Below are 15,559 nucleotides of genomic sequence, written 5' to 3' on the forward strand. Positions count from 1 at the left end.
TCTGGTGGAGGAAGGTTGATTTTTATTCCTGGCTGGGTTAACCAGGTCAGGTGAACGTCTAGCAGTTGCATTCACATAACATGGTAAACTTGGTTAGGGATAACTTTGGTTTGTATTCTGTGGCATGGCATGTTGTGCCAGTCCACCCCCTTTGGCTGAGAATGGGAACATGATTTAATTCGGTTAACCCAAGTTAAGCATGTGTGAAAGCAGCACACAGAAGGGTCGACTATCAAGAATGAAATCAGGTGGATGTGACCTACAAAATCCAAAGTGTCTTACAATAAATGTAAAAGGAAATTAAGAATAGCAAAGTAGGGATAATATCACAGACGAACGTTATTTGCTTTCGGGAAAAAATATCTTTTAGGCACGTTTCTCTAAGGAGGAGATGGCTTTGGACTGAAAAGTAGATTTTGCATTATGTCCTGTCTCCCAGCTGGGAGCACAGAGCGTCATGTGAACATCTGGTAAATCCAAGGAGATGCCTGAAAGAGAGAAAAAACCCGATCTGCCCCACAAGCTCCGTTCCCAAGGTTTTAAATTACAAGGGCATAAATAATGCTATCGCACCAATGTTTTAATAAAGGCTCGGACTGCATTTGGCAAGTGGGCCGCTCTACCCGCATCTCGATGGTGCTCGACGTGTCCCGAGGCAGAACTGTGCGCACGCGCCGGTTCTTCCTAGGCTCCACCCTCTTCGGAAAGCAGGGCGGCCCCCTCTGCGCGCGCATCCTCACAGGCGCCACCATTTTATCGCCGACGTTGGGTGGTTGTTTTTGCGCGGAGCTTCTGTCCCGCCGCAGAGAAGGGGCGCCATGCCGGCCGGACCTGTGCAGGCGATGGCGCCTGCCCAGCCAGCTCCTCCGGAAGCCAAGCAGGTACTTCGCAGCTTTCGCTTTCAGGGATAAGGACCCCCCGTCGCTTCGCTTCTCCGCCCCCGCACCTGGGGCCTCTCAGAGGAGCGAGGCTTTCTCCCAGGGTGCTTAGCGAGAGAAGTTGGTGTATGCTGGGAGTTGTAGTTTTGAAAGGTGACGCCGGTCCCGAAACAGCTTTCCTGCTGCTCTCACCCTCCGATAGGTTGGGCTGCCAATCCCATGGTCCCCAGCCAGTTTATATAGAGGTCCCCTTCGGACTCGCCTGCTGGCTCGGAATTGGGGGGATGGAGAGTCCTGGCTGATTTTGCGGAAGTGTTGCCATGGTGGTTAGAACTTGGATGGGAGACCACCAGGGAGTCCCCATCCAAGAACCCCCCCCCCATTCTGAAAGAAATCAGTGGCAAAATACTCCAGTATATTGCCATACTACTAATACTACATAATACATAATAATACATAATAATACATAATACTACATAGACCTGTTCATGAAGTCCCCAGAAGTCAAATTTTAATTTAATCCACAAGTGACTTGTTGACCTCAAAATAAATAAGCAAGCAAGCAGGGTCAGACGTGGTTAAACTGTGTTGGAGATTTTCAGGAAATCCAAGAACGATAGGCTGGGAAATCGAAAAAACATCCAGGAGGTCATTGTCTGGCCTCTTCAGTATTGTTGCCAAAGAAAATATATTAACCTGCCCATTTGGTCACCAGGAATTGAGTTCAAGTCGAAAGAGGCATTGAGTTCAGCCCACATTTGGCTTCAGTAAAACTGAATAAGTTTAAATGGCTAGTCAGGAAAATTTGTTTCAAGTTGTGCTGTTTTTACTAGTCAGGAAGATTCATTTCTAGTAAAAGGGCATTCTTGTTGTTTAATATCAGTTGAGGATTAATCTTCATAAAAAATAGAAAGCTTAGTCCAGTAAATTGAAACATGCTTTTGATAACACTGTGAGCTTAACCAGCTCCAATTTAGTTAATTGTTGCAGATGTTTGGATAATATTTTTGCCATCATCTATTGGAGTGACTTACACCAGCTTTTAAATCGTACCAGTTATCTTGATTATCAGTTCACTTATTTTTCATCTCCACATTACCAAGTAGGATAGAATATAATTAGAAGTTATGTTTAAATTCAAGTGCCTTCTATTGAGAAAGGCTAATTAAAGTTTCCTTGCAGGTGAACAACTCATTGTGATTTGGGGGGGGGGGGCAGTAAAAAAATAAACCTTTTTACCACATTCTTCCAGATTTTTAGTTAATCTTTCAAACCATCTCTTGCCTTGGGGTGAGAAACTGAGAGGGTTCTCTTTACCCCTCAGATAAGTTCTTGAACATAGCAAAAATGCTATATTTGGCTGTTCCCTTGTCTGAATGATTAGTTACGTTGGATTATGCAGTACAAAATCTGTAGAAAGGACAACATTCTGCTTTTAAGTCACTGCATCTACCTAGTTAAATTCATGTAAGATGCTTAAATTGGATCATAAAATTATATTCTGGGATTCCATTTAGCTGAAAATTACGTCAAGGGTTGCATAGTGCATTAAAGGGCAAGAAAGCTAACCAAGGCTTAGCATGTTGGACAAGTGTAGTTTTTAGAGTTTTTATTAACCTGGTTCAGTATATTGGGTGACGTTTGATCTGGATCTACTAAGGAGTTCTAAGCATCTTCGCAGATAAACTCTCAAGCAGCCCTTTCCTTTCTAGCTTAAAGCTGGGGGTTCAGAGGAAACATCCTTGCTGTGTGCTGGGCTTCAAGAACTGCTGGTCAATCCAGCTAACATAAGGAGCAGGGGACAGTCCCCACCCTTGTGATATCAGGCCTTTGGGATCTACCAGCCAAAGCTGCTCAGAGCTGTAGACCCTCTTGAATATAAATACTGAGGAAATATTATAATCCTAAACTTCTGTGGTTTTCCTGGCCCACCAAATGTTTGTTGTCATAACAGACCTCCTCAAAGTCTGTCCATCTCAGGAAAACGTCCTGCTTTTTTTCTTCAGCTCTAAGGTTAGAGAACAGGTCAGGAGTGTGCTGTGAACTGGGAAAGGAAAGCAGTAAGATGCCGGTTTGTTCTCTTTGCTGCTCCCTCTCTGGCTCTTGCCTGGCAGAGATAAAGTCAGAACAAATCTCGAGCTGGATTGTGGGGCTGGGTGGTTTGAAATATCGGAGTTTAAATCTTATTTCACATGTCAGAATCTGGATTCTGCTTCGTATACCTAAAGGGTGGGGCAAATCTATTGGGTTTTAAATGTAGGGGTGGAGGCAGAGAAACTAAGAGGGTATTTTGTTTTTGACAGCTTAGGCAATTTGATGACAGAAGGAAGGACTTTTTAAATGGTTCATTCTGTAAGCCGCTCTGTTATGCCACCTCTCCTGCAACAGAATTTTGACTCTGAGGGAAGGCTTCATTTGTTCCCGTAAGCTAATTCAAAAGGCCCTGATTGTGCTTTCTCATGTCTCAATGCAGCCAGAAGATGAACCGAAGGAAGAAACCACACCTGCCAAACCGATTGTGGGGATTATATACCCACCACCGGAGGTTAGAAATATTGTGGACAAGACGGCCAGCTTTGTGGCTAGGTGAGAAAACTTTGACTAAATTCCTGAAATAAATTCTGTGTGCAGCAAACAGCAAAGAGAACTTGGGCAGCCTCTGTTAGGTTGAGCTGGGCTCATTATTATTTATTAGATTTGTATGCTGCCCGACTCCCAACAATTCTGGGCAGCTTACAAGTAAAAACAAAAAAAAACACAATAAGAAACCAAAATAAAAGAGTAAAAAATTGCAAGGATGACAAGAACCGGATAGGAGCAGAAGAGAAACAAGCCTACCCAAAGGCCTGAGTGAAAAGCCAGGTCTTTAAGGCCCTTTGAAACACCAGTGGGGTGGAGGCCATCTGAATCTCATGCACTCAGACCTCCAAGTGGTAGAAGTTGCTTTCTGATAGTGGTATTTATTTCAGAACATTTTAAGCTCGAACTGCCCTGCCTTGAGGTAAGAACAGCTGATCCAGCCACAGAAAATATTCTGATGCTGTTCTGACTATTCTGGAAGTGTCTGGGAATAGTCTCCCATCTTGGGCTCAAAACAAGCTGTGAACATGGGCCTTTTCAGGCCCAGAATATTTCAACAGTGATTTTGTGCTTGAAATGTTTTGAATTTGACATGTGTGGCCCGCCTCACCTTTGGGAGATGATGGGATGTCTGTCTTCAGTGGCTTCTGAACAACAGTTTGGTTTGGTTTTGACTTCTCCTCTACAATTTTCCAGAAACGGCCCTGAGTTTGAAGCTCGGATCCGCCAGAATGAAATAAACAACCCCAAATTTAATTTCTTGAACCCCAACGATCCTTACCATGCCTACTACCGCCACAAAGTCAATGAGTTCAAGGAAGGAAAGGCGCAGGAGCCCTCTGCTGCGATCCCAAAGGTCATGCAGGCCCAGCAGAGTGCCCAGCAGCAACTTCCTCAGAAGGTAAGTGGTTCCTCTCTTGCCTTCATCTTCTTGTGGAGTTTATTCCTTCCTTTGTGATACTACCCCAAGCTTATAGCTCCTCTTGGCTTTTTCTCACCACCTGGGAAAGTATGGCTAAGAATAAGTGTTTCCAAGCCAGAAATGGATGAGTGTACTTGTCCAGCAGCTTCTTTTCCTTATCCTTGGGAAATATCTTGGCACTTGTGGAGTGAACCGAACCAGACAATGAACGCAGACCCCTCTGACTCTTTCTTCTGCAGGTCCAGGCTCAGGTGATTCAGGAAACAGTGGTTCCAAAGGAGCCCCCACCGGAATTTGAGTTCATCGCAGACCCTCCCTCAATTTCTGCTTTTGACCTGGACGTGGTAAAACTGACTGCCCAGTTTGTGGCTCGAAACGGCAGGCAGTTCCTCACCCAGCTGATGCAGAAAGAACAGAGGAACTATCAGTTTGACTTCTTGCGTCCACAGCACAGCCTCTTCAATTACTTCACCAAGCTAGTGGAGCAGTACACCAAGGTAATCCATCTCAGATGCAAGGAGACACTTGCTTCAGAGGGCTTGGGGGAAGTTTCTTTTGGGGGACAGAATTAACTCGTGCATTTCAAAGCAATACATTTCAGAGAGCCCCCTTTCTGTTTCTGGGCCAAAAAGAAGTGATACTAAGACATCCTGGAGATTCAGATGCTCTTCTGCTGTGCATTATCAACAAAACCTGAGGAAGGTGGATTTGTGAAATGGCAGCTTTATGAATTGCTGTTTATGAATTGCTGCTGCTGTGGTTGAGTACTCTACCTAGAATGAGGACTTTCTTTGCAATATTCAGCTTTCTGGGAATCTCAGGTCCTGCTAAAAATTTATTATGTATTCATTAATCAAATTTATACACTGCTCATCTCACTATGTAAGTGACTCTAGGCAGCTTACAGATAAAAAAGTGATAAAAAACTTTACCAAAAATACAAAAATAGTATATATGCCTTTCAAAATGTGTTTGTACTGGTGCTTGCATAAATGTTCGAGAGTCAGCATATGCTTTGAATCTTGTTTCATCTTGTCCATTTTCTTTTGATTTTATATTTGTAATCTGGAAGTGATAGGAAAATTAATCCATTTACATATATTACAAGCATTTTTAATGGTCGTTTTCGACTGGAAAAGGCTAGGATTCTTACAGGGGAATAGTTTCTGTAGAAAAAAAGATATGAATAGAATTGATTTCATCAGTAATATTAAAAGGATGTGTTTTACAGATCTTGATCCCGCCAAAGGGCCTCATTATAAAATTGAAGAAGGAAGCTGAAAATCCAAAAGAAGTCTTGGATCAGGTAACCAAGAATTTGTTGGTGTAATTTTTGCTGCCTTTCTAACTTTAGATCCTTTAAAAGTTTCTGTCCCAGGTAGGAACTGTAGTTTAATTTAAATCAGGCTGGTGCAACATCTCACATTGGTTTTGGTGGGAAGGGTGTAGGAAATCAGCATTTTGGTGCAAAATGGGTATGTCAAGTTTGTGAGTGGGGTCAAGATTTTCTGTTTCATTTTCTGACAGTTTTGGGGGAGCAGGAGAAGCTTGGGTTTTCTTTCTTTTTACAAAATGGTTATGCCTATTCAAAATGTACACTGCAGTTTCCATTATTTCTTGCCTCAGAATGGCAGAAAATTGAAACGCTCTTTTTTTTTTTTTTTTTTGGTCCAAAGAGGCGTTGGGGCTGCAAAAGGGCTCAGGTTGCCTAATGCTGACTTAGAAGTATAGCTTGCTCTTTTGCAAAGGCTTCCTGAATTAAATGGAAAGGAGAACTTTCCCCAATCCTGAAAAAGAAAGGATGTTTTTTCGTGGCCTCCTCTCATAAGGATTCTGTTTCCGTTGCTCGGTGTTGTCTGCAGGCATGCTACAGAGTAGAGTGGGCCAAGTTTCAGGAGCGTGAGCGGAAGAAGGAAGAGGAGGAAAAAGAGCGTGAGCGTGTGGCTTATGCCCAGATTGACTGGCACGATTTTGTGGTGGTGGAAACGGTGGATTTCCAGCCCTCTGAGCAAGGTTCATTCACTCATTCATTTTAAAAGCATAGCGTCATCTTTTCAGAGGCTCCGTGCATGCAGAGGGAGTCAGGAACCACTACTGATAACAGGAAAGATAAAATAGAAATTAGGCTTTTGGATGTGATCCTCCAGCAGGCTTTCTGCCTTCAGCCGCAGCTAGCTTTTGAACCGGGAGGAGCATTGCAGAATAAATCGGGTTACCAAGATCATAGTTGATTTAGAGCAGTCAACTCCTCCAGACTGAACTTGAGTAGCTGGCAATGAAGATTTTCATTTAAGCGCTGCTTCTCTGATAATTAAAAGATAGAGCTGCATGTCCTCCCGTGGTCTTCCACATGTTGGTTGAACCTCAACTCAGACCAGCCCTACAGCCAATGCAATATGGCACAGATAGTTAAAGGACTTGAAGAGAACTTGAATTCCCCCCTCTTCTTTCCACTGAAGGAAATTTTCCTCCTCCGACCACTCCTGAGGAACTCGGGGCTCGAATTCTGATTCAGGAGCGCTACGAGAAGTTTGGGGAAAGCGAGGAAGTAGAGATGGAAGTGGAATCAGATGATGAAGATGAGAAGCAAGAGAAGGCTGAAGAGACCCCCTCCCAGCTGGACCAGGATACCCAAGTGCAGGACATGGATGAGGTAAGTAACAAAAGCGGATTCCATGGGGGCCCAACGTGAAGGGTTCCTCCAGATCTTGCTCTGGGGAACGGTCAGACTGCTCTCCTTCTCGCACTTGTAGTGCTGACTTCAGGGCCTGTAAGTTGACATGAACAACTGGGAATCAAGCAATTGCTGCAACTTCACCCTTCTCCTTTTTTTATATTTGAAGGGTTCTGATGAAGAAGATGAGAGCCAGAAGGTGCCACCTCCTCCAGAAACTCCGATGCCCCCACCGCTTCCCCCTACTCCAGATCAAGTCATTGTCAGGAAAGATTATGATCCGAAAGGTAAGATTGAGTCAAGAGCCGATATGGATATTTTGCACGTTCTGCTATTCACAATTCCACAGCCCAAGAAAACATTTCTAACCGTGTGCCTCCTCTGCTCCCTCCAGCTTCCAAGCCTCTGCCCCCGACCCCAGCCCCAGACGAGTATCTTGTCTCCCCCATTACCGGGGAGAAAATTCCTGCCAGCAAAATGCAAGAACATATGCGAATTGGCCTTCTGGATCCCCGCTGGTTGGAGCAAAGAGATCGCTCTCTCCGAGAGAAGCAGACGGATGATGAAGTATATGCCCCAGGTGAGTCCAGCCGGGCTCTTCTTGCTGGCTATTGCCGTCTCTGTTCTTGGGCTTATTTAAATAGTTTGGGTTTGATTGATGTGGAATAACGATGACCACACTGTAAAGCGTTCAAAGCACTTGTAAATTTATTTCTAGAGAACTTAATAGCCGGAGTAACTTTAAAAATGAAGAACCATCTAGTGATACTGCGATTGCTAAATTCAACAATATTTGGATGGAGGGGGAGATGTGCGTGTGAATATTTGCGGCACTGCCTGTCTCTTGCGGTTTCTGCCTGGCCAGTACGAGCTCCAGGTCCCCTCAATCAAAGGAAGCGTGTCTTCTCTATTATCACACCTGCCCTCTGGAACAAGGTCCCTCCTGAGATATGGACGGCTCCTACCCTGATGGCATTCAGGAAGGCCTTAAAGACCTGGCTGTTCTCCCAGGCCTTGGGGTAGAGTGAATGGATCCCCCTTGTTAGAGATGATGGGTATTTTTTGATGTTGTGTGCCAAGGTGTTATTTTTTTAACACAATATAAAAAAAATTAGGGTACAATTTATAAATTATGTTTTATTTATGTTATAAATAATGATGTTTGAGTTGGTTGGCTTTATGGATCTCATAATAAATAAATATTTTCTGGGAGTTGGAGAATGCCTGAGGATCTTTGAAATGTGTTCCATCTTGAAAAACGCAACCCCTTTTTAACTGTGCCCATTTAGGCCTGGATATTGAAAGCAGCTTGAAGCAACTGGCTGAGCGCCGTACTGATATTTTTGGCGTAGAAGAAACCGCTATTGGCAAGAAAATTGGTGAAGAAGAAATCCAGAAGCCTGAAGAAAAGGTGTGTTCCTCACAGGGCAGCCAGGATTCTGCACCTGGGCCCCTGCAAAGGAGGAGGTCTTCTCCTCCACACATGGCTTGCTGTTAGCTTGAAATGAGAGGGACCAAGCTTGACCCTTGTTCTGTGCTGGTATTTCAGGTGACATGGGACGGCCATTCGGGCAGCATGGCCCGGACACAACAGGCAGCCCAGGCCAACATAACCCTGCAAGAGCAGATTGAGGCGATCCACAAGGCCAAGGGGCTGGTGCCAGAAGACGACAGCAAGGAGAAAATTGGCCCAAGTAAACCCAATGAGATCCCCCAGCCTCCGCCTCCCTCCTCGGCCCCCAACATCCCCACCAGTGCTCCGCCCATTGCATCTGTGCCCCGCCCTCCCACGGTAAGCTCGGCTCTCTGTGAATCTTCTCTCCTTAATGAGGCCCTTACGCTCCTCCTCTGCTGCAGATACCCACTTGCCTGTTGCAGTCAGAATGTTTTTATTGATTAGGTTTATATCCTGCCTTTATTCGTACAACTCAAGGCAATGTACCTAGTGCTCCCTCTTCCTATTTTCTCAACAACCCCTGCGTGGTAGGCTGGGCTGAGAGATTGGGCCGGGGCAAGGTCACCCAGCCGGCTTCCATTCCAAAGTTAAATGAGAAATCTCCTGGTTTCTAGTCTGGTGCCTTCCCCAGTGCTCCACCTTGACCCTGGTTTGCCTTCTAGATGCCGCCTCCAGTTCGCACAACCGTCGTCAGCGCCGTTCCTGTCATGCCTCGTCCCCCAATGACTTCAGTGGTCCGCTTGCCACCAGGATCTGTCATCGCAGCTCCAATGCCACCGATCATTCATGCCCCCCGGATTAATGTTGTCCCGATGCCACCTTCGGCTCCACCTATTATGGCCCCACGCCCTCCTCCCATGATTGTACCAACAGGTCAGTGCCGGGAAGACTCCTCCTTGTAGCGGTAATTTTAGGAAACACTGAAGCTCCTTAGAATCCTAGGCATCTCAGGACTTCCTTGAGGTACGTGTGTCCCATTAGTTCAGAGCTCCTGTGGCACCCTCAAGAACAGCATTAAAAATTACAAGGTGTCGCTTTTTAAGAAAGGATGCCTGCATTCAAAAAGTCTTGACAGTGTCCTTAGAAAATTCCATGTAAGATTATTGCTGCAATGAAATTAAATGGTGAAGGTAACTGCTCTTAATTATGAGGAGGCCGACACTTGCCTACTGGCTGGTTTCACGCAAAATACTAAGCCCGAGCCAAACCCAAACCGCATTCTGGCTTAATAGGGCATGTATATATCACCACTGTGCTTTTAAACTGTAAAGATGCACGAACCCAGCCGGTTGTGACTTACTCCGCAAACAGTAATTTTTTAAAAAAACTGAATTACTTCAGTATTTACATTCAGATATTCTTTTGTCACCCTCCGTTAGTAACCTCTTCCTTTAGATGAGATGCTCTATTTACTGTTCATTCTGTCCCTGAATTGATTTATGGGCAGCTTCTGTTTTTGGTTGGTTTTAAAGATCTGTAGCAAGCTTTAGGTAACAGTAATTTTACTCCTTGTTCTTTTATCCAAATAGCTCAAAGCCCAGAAAGAGATGATTGACCAAGACGGAATTTACTGACCGTGGTCTCATTCTGTTTTGCAAAAATTAGCACACCTTGTCTTCCTCATCCAGTCCATCCTAATTTCCTTTTTTATTCCTTTTTGGCCCTGGGAGTTTTCCACTGGTATGGGAAAAAACAGACTACCAACCTTAATGATTAGAATTCAGCTAAAGAAATGCTTGTGCTGTGTTCTGCAGCATCCTTGTTCAGGGTAAATGAATGGGCTGGGATCTGCATTTCAGTGTGAAACATGAAAAACTAAACCAGCTCTCTCTGATTATCATAGACTGCAGTTCAGCTAAGCTGTTGACTAATGATATTTAATTGTTGCAATATAGGCTACAGACAGGGACCAGTCAGCAGTCCAGGTAACTTCTTAAGTGTCACTGTGATCTCAGCTAATCGCTCACCTTCCAGTTCAGCTCTGATCTGCATGCTTTCACTTCTGTCTGTCCAGAGTGGGGCCCTGGGGAGTCCTTGCTGTGATGTGTGTCTGTCTGTCAGTAGTTCTGATCTTGTAGATTTCTTGGCCTGATCGTTGCTGCTCTTCTGAGGTTTTGTGGTTGCATGCTAACTTGGGTGCCGGAGTGCCACGTTGCAAGGGAGCCGGAGGCAGGAGTGCAGGGGGATCTATCATGGGGCCCTCGCAGAAAGACACGCTTTGAGCTGCGTTGCACTGCTACAACTGTTGTGCAGCTGCAAAGATTGGCTTACCAAGCTAGCGAGCGGGAGTGTCTGCAGGGTTTGGTTTAAAAAAAAAGTCAAGATGCCAGCCTTGGATCGGATCGGGCTTGTTGAACATTGGTGAAATCCTTTCTCTTTTAAATAGGAAAAACCCCAGTCATTCCAGGCCAATGAACTGATGGCAGAGTTGAGTATTTGCCAGCTTAAAGTGGAGGGGGGGGAGGTTTAAAGAGTATATGGTTTATTGAAACCAAGGAATAAATCAAGGAAAAAGTCTCCTTGCATGTTTAGGCTTATCCTGATGAATGTAATATGTGGATAAAGCAAGTAGGAGTATCATAAAGGTACACGCAACAGTGAGCCCAGGATCGGAGGCAGCTCCATGCAGGGCCAGAGACAGGCTTGCTGTCATGAAATGGCCTTTAAATATATATCTCAAAGAAACAGTGCTTCATTTTACTAAACATTAATAGTCATGGAGATACGACTGTACATTTTAAGACTGCAGCTTGTTCCCAGTCATCCCAGAAGACAAGACCCAGAGTAGTTTAAAAGAGAGCAGTCTGATTGAACATTAGGAAAAAATTCCTAACAGTAAAAGCAGTTGGACAGTGGAACCAGTGACCAAGGGCAGATGTGTTCAGGTAGAAGCTGGACAGCCATATGAGATGAGGTGGCTTTAATCTGAGTTCCTCCCTGAGCAAGGAGTCAGACTCGATGGCTTTAAAATGGTCTCGGTCCCCTCTGCTCCAAGAGTCTGTGACAGGATGTCTTGACAGCATGGAGGTGTGTTGCAAAGAGTTGATCAGCATGTGCTCTCACTTGGCACACCCCAGGAAGCCTTGAAGGGCATCACCCTTTTGCAACAGATACCTCATGGATGTTTAGAGGCATTTGTTCGTATTTAACCTTCTCCTGCAAAGCCAAGTTTTTAGAGGCATTTTAGGCTCCTGGCAGACAGGATACCTGGCTTGTGCAGTGTTTGGGTAAGAGAGGGGTGCCAAGCCCCTAGGCTTTCAGTTCAACTGCCCTAATTTTAACATAGCTTCTTGCTTTGAAGTTACTTCTGGTTCTTTTCTTTCTTCTTTCCTTGTGTCGTCTTCTCCTTAAAGGCAGGGGTGTCAAATGGATCTCCTGTTTGAAGAGCCGCATTCATTCCTGCTGCTTGCACCCTGTGCCTAGGAAGTGCATTTGGGTCCTGCACGTGTTGCCTGCAACAGCAGCAGCTGACATTTGGAGCGGGTGGATGGCAAAATTCAGTAGCCTCTCCGAAGAAAAGGATCCCATGTATGCATTGGGCATCTTTCTGACTGCTTTTTGCAGGATATCTTTAATGCAGGCAAAGGAAAATCCCGTCTCTTAATTCTGAAGCAGACGCGGAAATAACGCACCATTTGGGTTACATCAGACATTTTCTGTATTTGGCACCCTCTGTTCGAGGAGGTTGTGCAGCCCTGCTCCCCCCCTTCCAAATGTCACTAGCAATTTTCTTATAAAACAAATGTTTCCGTTACGACAGCATTTGTTCCAGCTCCGCCTGTAGCTCCTGTCTCTGCTCCAGCCCCTGTGCCTCCAGTTCACCCTCCACCTCCCATGGAGGATGAGCCAGCCTCCAAGAAACTGAAGTCCGAAGACAGCCTGATGCCAGAGGAAGAGTTTCTACGCAGAAACAAGGTGCAGATTTAGGCCCTTAAAGCAGCAGCCTCTTTCGGGCTTTATGGGAAATCTAAGATATCTCATTTCCTTGGGGCTGGTTTTAAATAGTTTCACACCCTTTAGAACAGGGTTCCTCAACCTTGGCAACTTTAAGATGGGTGGACTTCAGCTCCCAGAATTCCCCAGCCAGCATGGCAATGGATGAAAATTCTGGGAGTTGAAGTTGCCAAGGTAGAGGAACCCTGCTTTAGAAGTTCTATAGTTGCAGGTGAAATACTGGAATGCTTACAGGGGAAGGCAGCAGAAGCAGCATTTTCTAGAAAGTGAAGCTGCAAAGGGCTGCCATTACATTTCAGCTCTGCTTCAATTACTTTTCTTGGTTCTGTTTCTCCTCTGTGCTCCACTTCCCGTCTCCATTCCACCAGGGCCCAGTCACCGTCAAGGTCCAAGTCCCCAACATGCAGGACAAAACGGAATGGAAGCTGAATGGCCAGGTGCTGGTGTTCACCCTCCCCCTCTCCGACCAGGTATGTATATGGACAGGATCCCCCCTTCCCTCCCGAGCAGTGCTGGTTTGGGGCTCCTCTAGGGCTCAGATGAAGCCAGCCAGCCGGGGTCACAAATAGTTGTGTTTATTAAGAAACCCATCACTGTCTGTGACACCGTTTCCCAGCCAAGGCTATTTCCAAGCGTGTGGACTTCAACTCCCAGAATCCTTCAGCCAGCATGGCCATGGATGAAAATTCTGGGAGTTGAAGTTCACACACCTGGAAGCTGCCATGGTTGGAAAACACTAGTGAGGTTTCACGTAAAGGAGGAAGGGACTCCAGGACATTACGCATAACTTTCTGTGTTCAACCAAGAAAGTCTATCCATTAAGGGGGTAAAACTGTTTAAAACAACAGCTCCTCAAAGCTGTGGAGTTTGGCCTACTGCAGTGACTTCTCTGCACTCTGTGGATGCTTTTGGGCTACCTCTTTGCCCCTTTTTTGTGGGGCTGGGTCTTAAAAAGTAACAGAGTTGTGTTTAAGCTTGTTGAAGGTGTCACACAGCTTTCACTCATCTTTTCTCTTAGAAACAGTGACCGGACCTTCACATTGCTAGATTTTCGTGGAGTAGTCAGAGGGGCTTGGGGGCTGCAAAAAAAGGACTGGAAGGCTATGAAGCTTTAAAACACACCCAATTTATCTCACACGTTTTCTAAGTAGCTAAAGCAGTGAGCAGATCTTTTGCCATGCTGCAGTACTGATACATCGCATCCCTGAGGCGTTCTCTGATGTCGCAGTTCTAAACAGAAGAAAGCGTTTGCATAACTCTTCTTAGGTCATTGCAGTTCATTGGTGTGTCTCTTAACTGCTCCTTGTGGCAAAATACCGGGCATCTTTTGCGCCTGTTCCTTGATGCTGCACCACGTTCTGCTAAAGGGGTGTGTTTTTGTTGGCCTGCAGGTTTCTGTTATAAAGGTTAAGATTCACGAGGCCACTGGAATGCCTGCTGGAAAACAGAAACTCCAGTACGAGGTGAGTCACTTGTCAAACTGGCCTTTAAAATGGGACCTTTTCACTTACTCAGAGGTTGTAATTCACAAAATATATCGTCCTTTTCCTCTTTACTCCAGCATGCGCGTGTTGCAACAACCTTCCTGGGACACAATTGCTGGCTTGAATTAACTTTTCCTCTCGCCTTTTCCACTGCTTCTCAGCTTGAATTAGTTTCCACTGTTGGCTGTGAAAGCAGACCAGATTTTCTTTGGAGCAGAACAAGTCTGGGTGTGTTAAGTGTGTAGGTGCATATATCTATCCCTGCTGTCAGGCTGTTTGGCATTGGCCCAGAGCCAGCGTGATTTTTTTTTCCAAGCATGATTCTCAGGGTCCCTTTAGCAAGATTTATTGAGAAGAAAGAGATGGGGCTGCAAAAATTCCGCCTCTGAGCTCCAAGTGTGCTACGGGGGAGGCTTCTTCGTCCTTTCTTTGACTGCCTTATTGTGAACCAGAGAAGCAACAAGTCTTTTTCCCCAGGATCTTGCAGCTGTTTATATAACCGTTTCCTTCATCAGTCAGAGAATGAACCATCACATCTGCTTGCTATTTTGGGACCCTTGGTGCTTGGTAGTATTGAGCTGGTCTTGTGTCTTCCAGGGCATCTTCATCAAGGATTCCAACTCACTGGCTTACTACAACATGACCAGTGGGTCAGTGATCCACTTAGCCCTTAAAGAGAGAGGGGGCAGGAAGAAGTGAGCAGTCACCCCCAAGACGATGCACAGCCGGATGCTTGAATTCACCGCCTGAGTTGCCACCACATGACGTTCTGCCTCAGGCTGTTTTCTTGGCCCTGTGCATCTCTAGTAATCCAGGGGTTGGAGGAAATTGACCTCGCCCATACAGTCATTGTGCAAGTTTGTGCTAATTGTGTACTGTTTTCAAGCAGCTCGTGCTGTATTTGTAATGAGTTTGTTCCAGCGGTCCTCCATTTAATTTCCTATAGCAGCATTTTGCCTTAATGGCTGAACTCTTGCTGGGTCTGGATTTAATTTAATCTTGTATCTGAGGGGTTGGAAGGATCTGTTGGTGTTCAGAGTCTTGGGTGTGGGGTGGAGCAATTTCTTTAATTTTCTCATTGCAAGTAAGTTTTGCTAGGGTAATAAAACCGTTTTTGATTTCCCACCTGAACCATGTGAGATCTCCTTCATTAGTAGTACATGGCTATTCTTTGGCTCCTGAGTGTTTGAGAGACTGAACAGTGTACAAACACAACCACACAATTTGTGTTTCCACGTTCAGAATATTTTCCAGAAGAAAAGCCCCACATCCTGTGAGTCTTCCTATTTTTGACAATAAATTGAATAAAGCGAAAATGACAACATGAAGCACATTATGTTTTCATTCAGGATAAGAGTCTCAAATTGAAATTAGCAGGTGAATCATTCACTCCATGGCACATTTCAAACCAGCAGATCGGAGGAATGGTAGATTAAAAAAGCAGTAAAGAAGGTGATTATCTTGAGAACTCTGCTGTTTGCTCAGCGACTTGGAAAGATAAGGTTTTGCACATGCAAAAACACAGAATGTGATCGGAACCTTGCAGTGCGAACAGTTCAGGGTTTTCCTAGCTGTTGTTCCAGTTCTGAATGTGAAGCTTCAGATGATAAG

The 15,559-nt window shown here is 45.2% G+C and overlaps 1 protein-coding gene across 1 annotated transcript; it reads left to right on the top strand.

Annotated features, from left to right (window-relative positions):
• Positions 1-722: 722 nt before the first annotated feature.
• Positions 723-15,079, top strand: SF3A1 (splicing factor 3a subunit 1). The gene is made up of 17 exons (XM_007437685.4): positions 723-881; positions 3,352-3,464; positions 4,155-4,359; positions 4,620-4,877; positions 5,612-5,686; positions 6,243-6,393; positions 6,840-7,033; positions 7,224-7,341; positions 7,449-7,634; positions 8,344-8,465; positions 8,604-8,846; positions 9,173-9,383; positions 10,406-10,435; positions 12,271-12,425; positions 12,833-12,934; positions 13,856-13,927; positions 14,546-15,079. The coding sequence occupies exons 1-17, from the start codon at positions 819-821 to the stop codon at positions 14,645-14,647; spliced, it is 2,400 nt and encodes a 799-aa protein (XP_007437747.1). The 5' UTR covers positions 723-818; the 3' UTR covers positions 14,648-15,079.
• Positions 15,080-15,559: the final 480 nt, after the last annotated feature.

Source organism: Python bivittatus, unplaced genomic scaffold, assembly GCF_059951505.1.
Source record: "Python bivittatus isolate LINGU-HERP-01145 unplaced genomic scaffold, Pbiv_v1 ctg000280_np1212, whole genome shotgun sequence".
Taxonomy (NCBI): domain Eukaryota; kingdom Metazoa; phylum Chordata; class Lepidosauria; order Squamata; family Pythonidae; genus Python; species Python bivittatus.